Here is a 14,876-nt window from a genome sequence, read left to right as displayed (position 1 = left end):
GTGAATGGGAATACTGGAGGAACAGACCTAAACAGGCACGTTGTTTGAGAAGAAGTGAAGAACTTGAGACTGCTGTATGTGATAGATCTGAATCATTCGTCAGAAAATATGGCAGCTTTGACCTGGTGAATGGAGGCAACCTAGCAACAACCTTGTTGGCCGGGAACTGCACCACTGTGGTTGGAGCCTGGACGGCACTATTTCAGAGTCTTGGATTTGGTCAAGCCAATCATGCACGGTGAGGATGTAGACTAAATTATTTTAGTGTGTTGGGTGCTGTACACAAGTGTTTGCTGCTGCTGCTGCTGCTGCATATGGAGCACCTGGTTTGGCTCGGACCCTGCTGTTTTAGTGCTAGCTCATCCTTGGGACTTTAGATGCATTTCAAGTTTTTAAAAACTTTGAGTTGCTACGGAAGAAGTTTCCACCGATCGAGCTTTGGGTTTCCAAGTTGACATTGCATTTGACTCTTAGTCCCACAAGAAAATTGCCAAAATCAAACCTTTTAGGTGTACTTCACGCCCACCTGCACTCTTCTAGTTTCATCGTTTGCCCCGTCTAAAAAAAGTCTGTATCTTTTGACAGAGCTTTTCCTATGCGGGCGCCGGCGGCGTTGAAATGCATGCAAATGTTGACCGATCCTCAGAGCAAGCTCATGCAGCAGCACATGATAAATGAAAGTCTGAACCTGCGAATCACTGCCCTTACCCCCTTAATGCCTTATGTACTCAAGGGAAAGGGAGACGGCAATCTGGGAGCACGAGTGACTCCTTCCTGGTCCGGAACACGCGGCTCCCTGTATTTCTGACGCATGCAGTTTGTGTTCATCCTTGCTCAGCGTTCACAGTTCCACTCATTTTTGTGGGTGCCGCTCCTCTCCTCTCCATGGTAGGTGCAGGTTCACCCCGCACACAACACCAAAACGCTGAGGTTCCACCTAGTTCGCCAACTACTAGTATGTATTCCCCTCCACTTTTTTCTAGGTTGCATAGCTTAAAACTAAGTAAATTGGTGCTATAAAGTATTACTGTGGAGCAAAAACGAGTTTCTTTGCTTTGCCTTGGGCTGATTCAAACCTCATGCTTAGGGAACACTCTCTGTCCATTAAGGTTTCGCTGCCGAGTGGGTCGTCGTGGTGGCTGACTTCGGTGTATGGGCCCCAAAGGGAGCATGAAAAGGTCGCCTTCCTTCTAGAGCTTCATGACTTGAGGCAAGGGTGCATCGGGCCATGGATGCTATGCGGTGATTTCAATATGATTTACAAGGGAGAGGACAAAAATAATCGTGCTCTACACCAACACTCGATGGGTCACTTTCAGCGTTTCCTTGATGATCTCGAGCTCAAGGAAATCCACCTTCATGGTAGACTTTATACATGGAGCAACGAGCGCGAGCACCCGACTTTGGAGCGCATTGACATGATGTCAATTGGGAGAATGATTTCCCAGATCACCATTTGCGCAGCCTTTCCTCCGACTGCTCAAACCATGCTCCCATCCTACTCCATACAAACATGATGTCCACCTTCAAGAATCGTTTTCGATTCAAGTCCATTTGGCCACGGTTTTCGGGGTACTTGGATGCAGTCCGGGAGGCACGATAGTGCCCTTTCAATGAGGTTGATGCTTTCCGGACTTTGGACTACAAATTGCGCAACACCGCAAAGGCCCTCAAGTGTTGTAACCAAAATTTTATTGGCAGTGTGCGCCTCCAGCTAGCCATTGCTAGAGAGTTTGTCTATCGGCTTGATAGTGCAATGGACACATGGTAGTTTTCACCAGATGAGCACGTGTTGCGCAAGGAACTCAAATGTAAATGTCTGGGCTTGGCGTCCTTGGCACGCACCATGCGCTCCTGAATTTCTTGGCTCTACGAAGGTGATGCCAACACTAGATTCTTCTAGCTGCAGGCTTGTCACCGTCGACGCAAGAACCTCATTCAGTCGTTGCAAGTCCAGGGACTTACCATGGTGTCTGAAGTTGACAAGGAAGCTGCGGTTTTCAACTACTTCAATGAGGTTCTAGGCTCAAGCGCGCAAAGGTCCTTGGCTCTTGATCTGCACTACTTGGGCATCTCATCTCTGAACCTCTCCGATCTCAACATTTGTTTCTCGGGGGGCTGAGACTTGGATGACCATCCAACAAATCCTGGCCGATAAGGCTCCGGGGCCGGATAGGTTCTCAGGCTTATTTTACAAAACGACATGGGAAGTAATCAAGCCGGATATCATTCGTGCTTTCAATGTCATGTGGTCACTGGACAGCAGGAGCTTTCATCTTGTCAATTAGTCCCTAATGATTTTGCTTAGGAAGAAAACAGAACCTTAGGAAATCAGAGATTACCGGTTGATCAGTCTAATCCATAGTTTCAGTAAGTTATTCGCCAAGGTGCTTGCCATGCGTCTAGCTCCGCGGATGCAACAATTGGTGAAACCAAACCAATCAACTTTCATTAAGGGTCGCCACATTCATGACAACTTCAAAGTTGTCCAGTTAGGGGCGCGGCTCTTGCACCGAAAGAAACGGCCAAGCGTGCCCCTCAAGGTCGACATTGTGAAAGCTTTTGATACCGTCTCATGGGTATTCCTCTTGGACATCCTCTAGCACCTGGGTTTCTCGCGTCGTTGGATCAATTGGATTGCCATTCTTCTCTTCACCTCTAGCACTAGAATCCTTCTCAATGTCCACCTTGGCAGGCGGGTTTGCCATGCCCGTGGTCTCCGCCAAGGCGACCCACTGTCGTCGTTGCTATTCATTCTGGTCATGGAGGCACTAAACGCTTTGATTACCAAGGCTGATACGCTTCGGTTGTTCACTAATCTTAGGGAGGCTGGGATCCAAAATAGAGCTTCGCTCTACGCAGATGACTTGGTGGTCTTCCTCTCGTCAGGCACACATGACCTTGTGCTTATCAAGGCCATCCTCGACACATTCGCGGTGGTATCGAGCCTCTACACCAATTTGACCAAATGTCAGCTCTCGCCAATTCGATGCCGGGATGAGGACTTGTTGACTATAAGCATGTTCTTCCCTTGCCAAGTCACCATGTTCCCAGTCAAGTACCTTGGTATTCCTTTATCTCTGAAGAAACTCAAGAAATGCAACATCCAACCGCTCGTTGATGCCGTTGCTGATAGACTACCGACTTGGAAGTCGGGCCTCCTCACCACCATTGGTTGCGTTGTGCTCACAAAGGTGACACTTTCGGCAATCCCAATTCACATTTCCATCGCACAATGCCTTTCGCCATGGGCGTTGGAGGCTATTGACAAAATCCAATGTGCGTTCCTTTGGCGAGGCACAAACATGATGAGTGGTGGGCATTGTCTTGTGTCTTGGCCGTGTGTCTGCTGACCTCTCTTGTTTGGTGGTTTGGAGGTTCTCAACTTATGGTATCTAGGTTTCGCTCTTCGCCTCCGTTGAAAGTGGCTGCGCCAGGTGGATGGCTCGCAAACCTGGATTACTCTACTGACAAAGTCCGAGCACATCGTCCGTTCTATGTTCGATGCGTCCTTCTCGGTCGAGATTGGCAATGGCACCAATGCCTTCTTCTGGACTAATAGGTGGTTGGCTAGTGCTTTCATCCAGCGAATTGCGTCGCACCTCTATCAGGCTGTGAGAAAGCGCACCGCGCAATCGCGATTGGTGGCTGTTGCCTTGACCAATAGACGGTGGGTGCATGACATCATTGGGCCCTTGACACTGCCGGTCGTGGTCAAGTATATCCGAGTTTGGGACGTTGTTGAGCAGGTCCAGTTGTCGGAGACTCCAGACAAGTTCATCTAGAAATGGTCTTACAATCACCGATACTCGTCGTCTGCTACCTATCGTGCCTTCTTCCATGGACAAACCGAGCTCCCCGGAGCCAAACAGCTGTGGAAACGAAGGCACCGACGAAATGCAAATTTTTCTTTTGGTTGGCACTCTTTGGTCGTTGCTGGACGAACGATCGGTTGCAGAGGCATAGCTTGAGGAATGGAGGCCCTTGCTCTCTGTGCAATCAGGCGCCAGAGACTGTTCAACACCTTCTCCTCGGATGTGTCTACAACCGTTAGGTTTGGTTTCTCCTCTTGCGACCGGCAGGGCTCCAGCGTTTCACTCCGCCGGGGGATATGGACCTTGCCGATTGGTGGCTTCTGACTTGCAAACGGCTACCGAAGAGCATCATATGTAGTTTTGATTCCCTCTTCATTCTTGGGAGCTGGTGTTTATGGAAGGAGAGAAACCAATGCATCTTCAAACGTTCAGCAACGTTACCGGCTGACCTGAGCAGAAGGATCATGGACGAAGGGCGCTACTGGATGATAGCCGGAAATCGGCGGTTGGTGGAGCTCCTCCATGCTTAGTTTGCGTTCTCCATTTGCAGTAGGTCGTTTTTTATTTCTAGCCATGTAAGCGTTACTCGTTTTCGGTTGGTCCGGTGCCATACACGACACAATGTCGTTGTCTGTTTGTTTCGAGTTTCTTCCCTCTTAATGAAAAAACATATTCAGGCGTGTTCTCCAAAAAAAGTATTACTGTAACCCCTTTTGATTCGTTTATCCTTAGAATGTATTTATGTTTTTTTAATCCTTAGAATATATTTATGTTGCATTGTACATTTGCACAAGTGATTTTATATATGTTGGAAATTTGTAAACTCCAACTTGTTCTTTTTTGAGCTTAAGAGTATGGTATGCACTATCATCCTAGCTACTATATTACTCGGGCATCCTATATCCTACTACTCTGCAAAGAAACAAGTGGAAAATATACAGTGTGTGTGTGGACAGCGGGGTGGAGTGGAGCTAGACAATTTCGCCTCTCCACCACTACTCCCAAATCTTCATCTACAACCAGTAGTCTTCATTGATGTTGAGGTCGTCCTACTCCAACGGCCACAAGTAGGAATCAAAAGGCGCGAGGGTCTTCTTCCCTTCCCCTTCTCCCATCCATTCCAACACCGCAAACCCAGAGGAGCAAACCCGCCGTTTATTCAGATTGCAACGGCCGGTCCAGACTATACCAGACCATCACTGGACGCAACAAGGCCAAGGCAAACAAGAGTAGAACCTCCAGAGATCCCAATCCAGCACATTCATCACTGTTATCTCTTCCAGATACAGTTTCTTGATTGTGCCATCTTTTTGGTCCATCATCAACCACTGTGCTTTTGACTACTCTGAAATCTGAATGCACTAGCACTGGCATCAGTTCATCCAATGCTGTGGATGAGGTTCTCGCATCCGGGCATGATCTTGTTCCTATCCATGCTCGCCTAGCCTTGTACACTTGGATTACTACTATTTCTACTGTCAGCATAGGCGGCGATCGTTGCCTGGCCTCGTAGGAGAACAGAACAAAGGTCCTTCAACTTGAAGAGGGCAAAGGATGCAGAGCAATCTTGAGGTCTTCCTGGAGGCCGCTACTCCACAGTTGCGGTGGTGCTCGGCTCCATTGGTGAGACCTCTCACGCACTCCCACCACTGCAGACCACTAAGTTTCTGTTTGGTTTCCTTGTACTGCCGTTTAATTTTCTTCCCCATCTTGTTCTGTTTAGGCATGTGCTCTATTTAGACATTTGCACTGTCCATTTTTTATTTCTATTATATGATTATATTCTATTTTGCTCTACTGTTCTATTAAAGATTCACTAAGCAGTAAATGTCATACTGTAGTCTGAAGATTGCTTGCAATCAGTAGTACCTGTTCTTTTGGAGGCCAGATGGTCCACCTCCTGATTCAATATCGAGGTGATGGTATGGTTTACAAGCTCTGTGTGGGCTTGTGAGCTGTGGCTAGCCTTGCTGCTGTCTGCTGCGATGCTAGCGCTACCTTGTTGGATCATTCGAGCAGGCTCTGGGAGGCCTCGGCATGGTCAGGGGTGGCTACATGGAGTCTATATGGACTAACTTGCTGCTGAATACTCGATTGTAACTCAAATTTTTTTTATTCCCCTGCTGACTGATATGGTGTCTAGTAGTTGCAGACAATGCCATTTTGCTACTGTGGAAAGTTCTCTGCTGTTACCAGCAAAAGGCTCTTTCTGAGTAATTCAATGATCATATATATATATTTTCTTTTGCTCTTACTAGGACTGTTTCGAAGGACCAAACAATGTTTGGCAACTCGATAAGAAAGATGCGGTTGACTACTTCACCCTTGAGGATCTGTGGGAGCATTATTCCGAGAGCAGCGTATATGGCCTCAGTGTCCCTGTCCGTCTTGAAACTGGCAAGAGCATCACTCAGCATTTTGTTCCATACTTATCTGCTATTCAGATATACACCACCACCAGGTTTGTTCTTCTCGCATTTAGTTTTTGTCAATTGCAGGACACCCTGGAAATTGACCATTTTCGTGGCCCTTGGATGGAAACACGCAGGAGCATGGGAAGTGAGACTGATTCTTGGAGTGATGATAGTACCGGTGAGAGGCTTTCTAGGTCTTGGGATGATGCATCAGATGATCTGAGCTACGATGAATTCGATTCTACTCCTGCAAAGCAACGTGCATACTTGAATTTCCAGTACAGCGAATGGGATCCACCCTATGAGAGAGCTCCGCTGGCCGATAAGGTATTAGTCCTGATATATTTTTCAGCCCTGTAGTTGATCAAGAGTATCAAAATTGCTCGAGTAAATTTGAAGTACTGTTTATTGACCAGGTGGCAGAGCTCGCTCAAGATTATCCGTGCTTGACATCGCTGAAGAGCGCACAACTGTCACCTTCAAGCTGGCTATCTGTAGCATGGTACATGATCTTACACCACATTGCGTTGCTTTGTATAAGCCATGCTTTTTTCCCGTCTTTTAATATCGCAGCAGTTGTAGATAAAAGGGAATTATGTAATTGTCTTTGATTATGACAAAACAATCTCTGTTATCTATCCGAGGCTAGAGAATCCAATAAAACATGAAGCTGCACAGATCTAGTCATATTTAAGAAATTTCATCACCTTTTTTGGAGTCCTCGATTATGATTCTACTTTCCTTTTTATTTTGGAGAACTGACTAGTTGAGATATTCACTTTGGATTAATCTTACCCATAATCAGGTATCCTATTTATCATATCCCTGCTCATGGAAACCTGAAGGGGATCTCGACGTGTTTTCTTACCTATCATTCTATTTCGTCAGTGTTCCAAGGTATTTGCCATCTGGTCTTATACATGGCTAAAAGAAACTCTATTCAGACATGAAAACATTTTTGCCTTCCCTATCTATCTAAATTCTTAGCCAACAGTAGTTAACTTTTACAAAGCAGGCTAAATATGTAAGAAGATTTCATCATCATAAAAAAAAAATGTAAGAAGATTACACATTCTTTGCTGACGCTGACGCGGAATGGATGGTTTGGTTGCAGACAAGATAGTGCAATGCGATGGATCCCATTCCGACAGCAGGACCGTGGTTCTTTCCCCATTCGGACTGGCGACGTACAGAATGGAAGGGAAGCTTTGGAGCGACCCTGCAACTGATGGTGGTGGTGGATCATCCGACCTGTACTGGGCGGCATCCTCTTGGCTGAAGCAAGTCAGAGCACACCATCCTGACTTCAAATTTTTCACATCTCATGGCTCTGCCATCAGATGACGCACTCTTACGATATGGCATATCATCAGAGCTGTACTAGTTTTCTTTTCCTTCTTTTTGTACCTGTCAATGACAAAAAAGGACAGCTTGAAATGAAGTAAAATCTCGGATGGACACAAGTACATTACAGATCGATCGAGTAATCCATTGTGTCACAAATGAGTGTCATTTTACACATGGAGAGAGTCTTTCAAAATACAATTTCAACTACTATTTTTTTATTATATTAATAAAACACATCAAAATTATATTATTAAGAAAATATTTTTCGAGATAGATATACTCGTTTTATTTTTAAATATTCAAATTCAAAATATAAAAGATAATTTGTAGCTAAAGTTTAAAATATTTGACCAAACAAAGTAAGATTCTATAGCTCAGAAGATTAATTTTTTTTTATAAAATCTTTCACCGAAAGATCTTTACAAGATTATAATCATATCACCTTCCTTTCCGATGACTGGTACTTGTAACTCCAAAAGCCACGCGCAATGACAGTCTTGCGCACCGAAAAGTGGGCCCAAGCCCAACACCGTAACCGGACTCACACGTCGTCCATCAGCGGTGCAGGCAGCGTGTACCTTCAAGAAAGCACCAGAGAGACACGGAGGCAAGGCCGAGGCGCGTCTCTTTTTGTTCCTTCTCCCCACCCACTTATTAAATCCCTCCCCCACCTTTTCCCTTTTTACAATCCGGTCCTTCCCACTCAACAACAAAAAATCGCCGGCGCGGCCACGGCCATGGCCCTGGCCTTCCTGCTAGGCTTCCTCCTTGGCGTCCTGGCGCTGGCGGCGCTCCAGGCCGCCGCGGTCCTGCTAGTCCTCCGCCGCCTCCGCTGCAGGCAGGCGTCCGCGGAGGCAGCGCTGCCACCGGACGCTGACCAACTGCCCGGCGAACGCCCGTTCCCATACGAGAAGCAGGTCCGTGAGGCGGCTTTCGTTGCTGCGCGTAGTTTTCGCTTCGATCCGGTTCTATTCTTATTCCTCAGGGCGAATGCCATGGGAGTAGTAACTGCTTTGGAGCTTGAAGGAGATGCGGTTCCTAGGGATCGATCACCTCTCTCTCCTTGCTTTTGGCTTCTTCGTTTATGAGAGAGCGGAGAGACTGACGACTGTACAAACTTGCGCCATGGAACTTGTATAGCTGACGCTAGTAGCTTGCTTGCACTGCTGTTGGTTGGGAGGAGCGAAAATGCGCGTTCATGTTAAATTCCCCCTAATTTGAGTAGTTGAATTGTGAAAATGATTAGGGTTCGTGTCTGGATCTTAGATGTAGCTGCTACTATACCATTGCTTGTGCTTTGTTACTGCCTGGTACTGCTGATCATCATTATAGAGAAATCCCTCTGAACGTCGTGCTCTTGAGTAAACCTACTGCCTGGTATTTGTTCATTTTGTCACCTGAAGATGCTGTCCCAACTCCCAAGCTTAACTAAGTCATGTTTGAGTTTGCACATATCACACATTTGTTGACTCATGACTTAGTTAAGCTTGGGAGGTGGGACCAGGGTTCAAAAAACCGTCGGTAACCGCTCAAAAATCACGGTTACCGACCTTCCCGGTCCGGTCCGGTTTCAGAAACCGAACGGTAACCGAAATTTGAATTAAAAAATTCGAAAAAATAAAAAATTCAAAAAAAATCTTAAAAAAATCTAGACACAATTCTAAGACCTTCTGTGAAAAAAAATTTCAAAAATAATGTCGTTTGCATCATATTCTATAGGGAGAAAGTTTGAAAAAAATTGAAGCGTGCGGCTCAATTATTAACTCACGTTAAGGAAAAGTGTAACATGTAAACACATATTTTTCTTGTATAAAATGTATTTTAAGAGAATCTTTAAAATTAATTTCACTTTATTTAGAGTTTTATTAAATTCTCTATGATTTTTACAAAGTTCACAAGCATAAAGTGAATATGTTAAGAAACAACACTGTAATTAACTTTTTCATGTCTACTATTATTTTTTCTACGTAAATCATAATATAAATAAGCTAATGAAAGTGGTTTCACTAATTTTTGAGGTGTGATGGGTCAGTTATGAATTAATCTAGTCGCAACACATTTACACAATCATGCATGTTACAATAACTAATTCATGAGTTCATATATTTTTAAAAGATATAGGATCATGTAAGAAGACTAACAAAATTACTTTCATGATTTTTGGATTAGCAAAGAGTAAACTATGCATTTAACTTGGTTTAACAAATAAAATTTCTCACAGAAAATTTTGAACTTTTTTATGAGTATAAATACTTTTATCATGTAGATCATGTTACAAGGAAGCCAACAAAATTTGTTTCACTTGATTTGAAGCTCAGATGAATTAGTTATTGATTTTACAAGATTGAACCCTTTTTTAGGTTTTTTGTTGAACTGCGCTGAAATTCGATAAAACCGCTCGATAAATCGAGAAAACCGAGCGGTTACCGACCCAAACCGCTCGGTAACCGACCAAATAAAAAATGCAAGAAAATCGCTCGGTAACCGACCCAAACCACTAGGTAACCGACCAAAACCGAGCGGTTACCGAGAGGGCAAAAACACGATTTTTTTCGCAAAAATTCAAAATTTGCCGAATGAATTTTCTCCGAATTTTTTTGAATTTTTGACGGGTAATCGCGGTTACCGCGGTTTTTCGGTTACCGCCGGAGGTCGGTAACGTGAACCCTGGTTGGGACAGCATCTTCAGGTGACAAAATGAACAAATACCAGGCAGTAGGTGACAAAATGAACAAATACCTGGCTGTTATTGTCTTAACTTTTGATTGCCTCTAACTTTGACAGGTACTTATGTGTTGTGATGCTACCCTTTTGACGTGTGTACCTGATAGATGTATCAATAGCAATAGGTCAATTTAGGGGGTAAAAACTCAGTTGAATAATATTGTCATGGAGTATTCACAAATTCACATTAAGGACTTAAATAAATCTGCAGTTCATAGCTCATTGAGTTGCTTCAGCACAGGTTTTGTGTGAATTGCATTACTAGTTTGATGGGAAATCTGAGCTATTGGCATGCCTTTGATATTATATATGATTTATTTCGTTGCTTGCAAATCTATTTACTCAGATGTCACATGTTTTCAGGGTTTTCTGTGGATACTAGAACCAGAAAAAATACCAAAGGTTACTAACGACCGCTCGTCAATTGGAGGCCTCAAAGAGACGAAGGAGAAAAAGAATATTGTGGAGGTTTTCCCTGCAAAGAAGTTGGCTAAAATCAAGGGACACTCACTCACTTTGTCTGGTCCTGATGGCTCCACGGCAACCATTGAGCTTCTGAATTGCACAGTCCTTGCTGTTTCTGCATCAAGTATGCCCTCACGTAAATGGTTAGTACAATCAACATATATCATGTATCAATGATTCATCAACCATCTCTTGCCATGTGACACATGGAAGTTATTTAAATTTGGCCATGTATTCTTAATTATCAATAAATATCAAAAGTTTTTTAATTAACGGCATTGAAAGCTTCAGTTTGGAGGTACTTACATGTTGCAATCAGCTGAAGGTTAAGTACTCTTCATTTCTTAAAGGAACTCCTATAGAAACGAAGTTTATTTTACAAGGTAGTTAAGAGTGCTTGTCAATCAATTTTTGGTACCTTTCACTAAGTTTTAGGGTTGCTGGTAGATAATTACTTGTATACTTCACTCTCATGTAACTTTATTGTTGTTGCTAACTATCAGGGCTAAGAGGTATCCAATAAAATTAGAAAGCAAGGAATATAATATTTATAATGGAAGCAAGGTGTGCTATCTTTATACTGACACTTCCTGGGAGAAGGAATCATGGTGTAAAGCACTTCGCATTGCAGCTACTGTTGACAAGGAGAAATTGAATTGGCATGCTAAGCTGAGTGAAGAGTTTCTTAATTACATATCATCGTTGAATTCTGAATACCCATGTTTCTTAAAACCCCCAGTACTCTCTGGTGAGGACCATGAGGACCATGAGGTTATGGACAGGACAACAAAGGCTGATGGATCTTCAAAAGTCCGCCTTTTCCTCAAGAAGTTGGCAAAGAAGGCGTCTACAAAGGCTCCCTTAGAGGGTAAAACAAGTTTGGGCTCCTCAGTGCAAGGAGAAAAGAAGATACTTGATAAATTACGTAGCTATCAGGGTGCACCATTTATTGAAGCATTAATAGGTCCACAGGAGGATAAGTTCGGTTGCGCTTCATTGCAAGATACGGTGAAAGCTACCGCCCCAGCTTCTGCTTTGAATCACACTGGACAGCTTTCAGCTTTGCCTGATGTAAATGCAGATGATCGAGTTGCCGATGAAGGCACACTTTGTTGGAACCTACTATCTTCACGGTTGTTTTTTGATGCTAAAATGAGTGATGAGATAAACAAGGCCATTAAAGCACGCATTCAGGTTAGATATACTGCTCACTTTCAATCCATTCTTAGCCATACCTTTTATTGATTGATTTTTATTTGGTCAGAGGACATTGTCAAATATGAGGACCCCAGCTTACATGGGTGAAATTACACTTTCTGACTTCAGTCTTGGGAAACTTCCACCTTATGTACATGCGATGAGAGTCCTTCCGCTGGACTTGAATGAGTTATGGGCCTTTGAAGTTGATTTTGAATATTCAGGTGGAGTACTGCTGAACCTTGAAACAAGGCTCGAGGTTCAAGAACCAGAGTTGCAAAACGACATAATAAAAACTAGCTTTGGAGCAGACTCTGATGAAGAGATTAATTCAGATCTTCTTGAGAGTTTTGAACAGTATGGTAACCAATTTAGAGATTCACAAAACTCAGTTTATTCTGTGGAGGAAAAGGATGAAGCAGGTCAATAATCTGTTTCGATTTCTTATGTATTTTCTTTAATATGTCAGTTCTTCATTGGTATCATTGTTTAGGCTCATTTAACCAAATGTGTAAATGATTCTTAAAAATAATGAAGAGAAATTTCTTTAATTATTTTTGGCCAAATGGTTGGATCAATTCTTGTATTCAGTACCTTGCACGTTGTTTTTCTGTTTTGCTTATTTATTCCTGCACAGACTAGTGGTATACTTTGTTAGAATTTATGTATGCCTTACAGACTTGCGGTACACATTAGTAGAATTTATGATTTCCCATTTCTTCATTTATTAATTCTGTATTTGATATCTTAATGTGACAAAACACTGAGCTATGAGAAAAAAGGGCAAAACTCCTATGCATCAAACATTGGTAGTGTGATATCATAATTGAGAAACTAGCATCTTTTTTTTTTATCAGATGCATCAAGTCAGTTGAAGAGTACTGGATGGACATCTGCTTATGTATCAAGATGGAAGAGCATACTGCATTCAATAGCTGATCATGTCTCACAGGTTTGTTCCTCCCTCAGTGTCTGCATTTGTCTGCCTGTTTTTGCATTACGCCACTTTCTTATCGGATGTTAGTTCTTGGTTTTGTAACTATAATAGCCCTTCTATACATTATATGTCTTATGAAAGCAGAAATAAGATATTGTAAATGACAATACAATGTGCATCTTCGATTATAAGGAGAGTGGGGACTTGGACCTATGACCTCAATCCTCACAACCCTGTGCTGTACCACTAGGCTAAATGCATACCCCTATAAAGAAGACCTTTAATTTCAAAATCTTAGATGTTACTAAGACCACCAAAAATATTTCACATGTTTCACAAAAAAGTATATATTCTACATATATGATACCTTTCCTTCTTCCACGACAGGTTCCACTTTCTCTGGCGATAAGAATTTCATCTGTTCAGGGTATCTTGCGGATACATCTGAAGCCCCCTCCTTCTGATCAAATTTGGTATGGATTTACGTCAATGCCTGATCTAGAATGGAACTTGGAAGCTTCTATTGGGGATAGGAAGATCACCAACAGTCATATTGCTACACTTATTGGTAACAGATTCAAGGTATTGAATATACCCTTTCTCTAAACATGTTATTTCTTTCCTACTTTGCTTGCCTAATTGTGGAACACGCCTTACCATTCAGGCTTCGCTTCGTGATAGCTTAGTACTTCCAAATTGTGAAAGCATTCCCATGCCATGGATGTTGGCAGAAAAGGACGACTGGGTTCCTCGCAAGGACGGGCCTTTTATTTGGCTTGATCATGAGCCCACAGCTATGGCATCAGCCCAGCCTGAGGAAGCTGACCTGAAGGATGATGCTAGCAACAAAAAGCCAATTCCGAGTTTGCCCAATTCGTCGGCTGGGAGCGACAATTCACTGAAAACAGTGGTATCCATTGATGAGCCGAAACAAGAGCCTGTGGTAGAAGCATCATCGCATAGCCAGTCATCGTTGGCCCCAGCTGGTGAATCTTCTCATACCGATCCAAACGACGAGCTGAGGAAGCCACTGTTGCACACAGAAAAGCTTCGGGAAGATGCCTCAGAAAGTAGAGTTGGTTCTCCCATGTACACATCTTTGAGGGCCGTGATACCTGCGGGTGAGCCGTCAGCATCCTTTGTTGCAGAGGACGCGAAGCATAAAAGCCGCCGGCGAGCTCTTATGATGGATTTCGGGAAGAGGATGGGGGACAAGCTGGAAGAGAAGAGACGAACTCTCGAAGAGAAAGGGAGGCATATCGTGGAAAAGATGCGAGAAAATGCTAGGACGAACAGCTTGGAGAGGACTATCAGCTAATTAGGATTTAGGATGAGCTGCGGTAGAGTGCACTTAGACTTATCCCTTTTTTCACCCCTTGTTTCATTGATTGGGAAAATTGTGTATAGCCTGAACTTGTATGATTTGTAGAGTGCTGCTATTCTTGCAACATTTACGATTCCCAGTCCCTGGATGCTTGTTTCTTTCTTTTTCATATTCCACAAGCATACTTGTATGCAACGGCAACTTCAAGTACAGTTTATACACATGTGCCGCTAGCCCTGTAAATGGTTTGGGTTGAAATTGGTTTTAGCATTTTGTTTTGGAGTTGACTGATTTAGTTTGGTGGGGAATGAGCCGAGATGGCTAGTGGGCTGGTTTGGTTCGGACTAGCAATTAGAATCAGCTGGTTTGGATTGGATTGGCTTTAACTTTTCGGGTTTTCCAAACCCAGCCGAGAAGCCCGAGTGGCTGTAGTAGACTTCATGAATTCCATTGCGCGGCCTCCATCCATCGATCGAGCTAGGGCTTTTGCTGCGCCACCGGACGACAAGCAAGCAATGCACGTCGACGACAGAGAGAGAGATGGAGTCCGCCGACTCCGCGTTCTCTTCTGCGCCGCCGGCCACCGCGCGCGGGAGGTGCATCGCCGCCGACTCCATGTCCTCTTCTGCGCCTCAGGCTGCCGCGCGCGTGGA

At 43.7% G+C, this 14,876-nt stretch overlaps 1 protein-coding gene across 2 annotated transcripts; it reads left to right on the top strand.

Annotated features, from left to right (window-relative positions):
* The first annotated feature begins 4,866 nt into the window (after positions 1-4,866).
* LOC133920862 (uncharacterized) lies at positions 4,867-14,424 on the top strand. 2 transcript variants are annotated; one of them, XM_062365445.1, is made up of 12 exons: positions 4,868-5,438; positions 6,074-6,276; positions 6,364-6,556; positions 6,646-6,731; positions 7,035-7,126; positions 7,344-7,513; positions 10,664-10,908; positions 11,269-11,959; positions 12,030-12,384; positions 12,820-12,914; positions 13,287-13,481; positions 13,564-14,424. In XM_062365445.1, exons 1-12 carry the CDS (start codon positions 5,370-5,372, stop codon positions 14,215-14,217), a joined length of 3,048 nt encoding a protein of 1,015 aa, XP_062221429.1. In that variant the 5' UTR covers positions 4,868-5,369; the 3' UTR covers positions 14,218-14,424. The 2 variants fall into 2 exon arrangements, with proteins under 2 accessions (XP_062221428.1, XP_062221429.1); XM_062365444.1 differs by having other exon boundaries at positions 4,867-5,438; positions 6,074-6,556.
* Positions 14,425-14,876: the final 452 nt, after the last annotated feature.

This window comes from Phragmites australis, chromosome 6 (genome assembly GCF_958298935.1).
Source record: "Phragmites australis chromosome 6, lpPhrAust1.1, whole genome shotgun sequence".
Classification (NCBI taxonomy): Eukaryota; Viridiplantae; Streptophyta; class Magnoliopsida; order Poales; family Poaceae; genus Phragmites; species Phragmites australis.
Note: the sequence above shows the minus strand (reverse complement) of the source record. Positions and strands in the feature narration are given on the sequence as shown.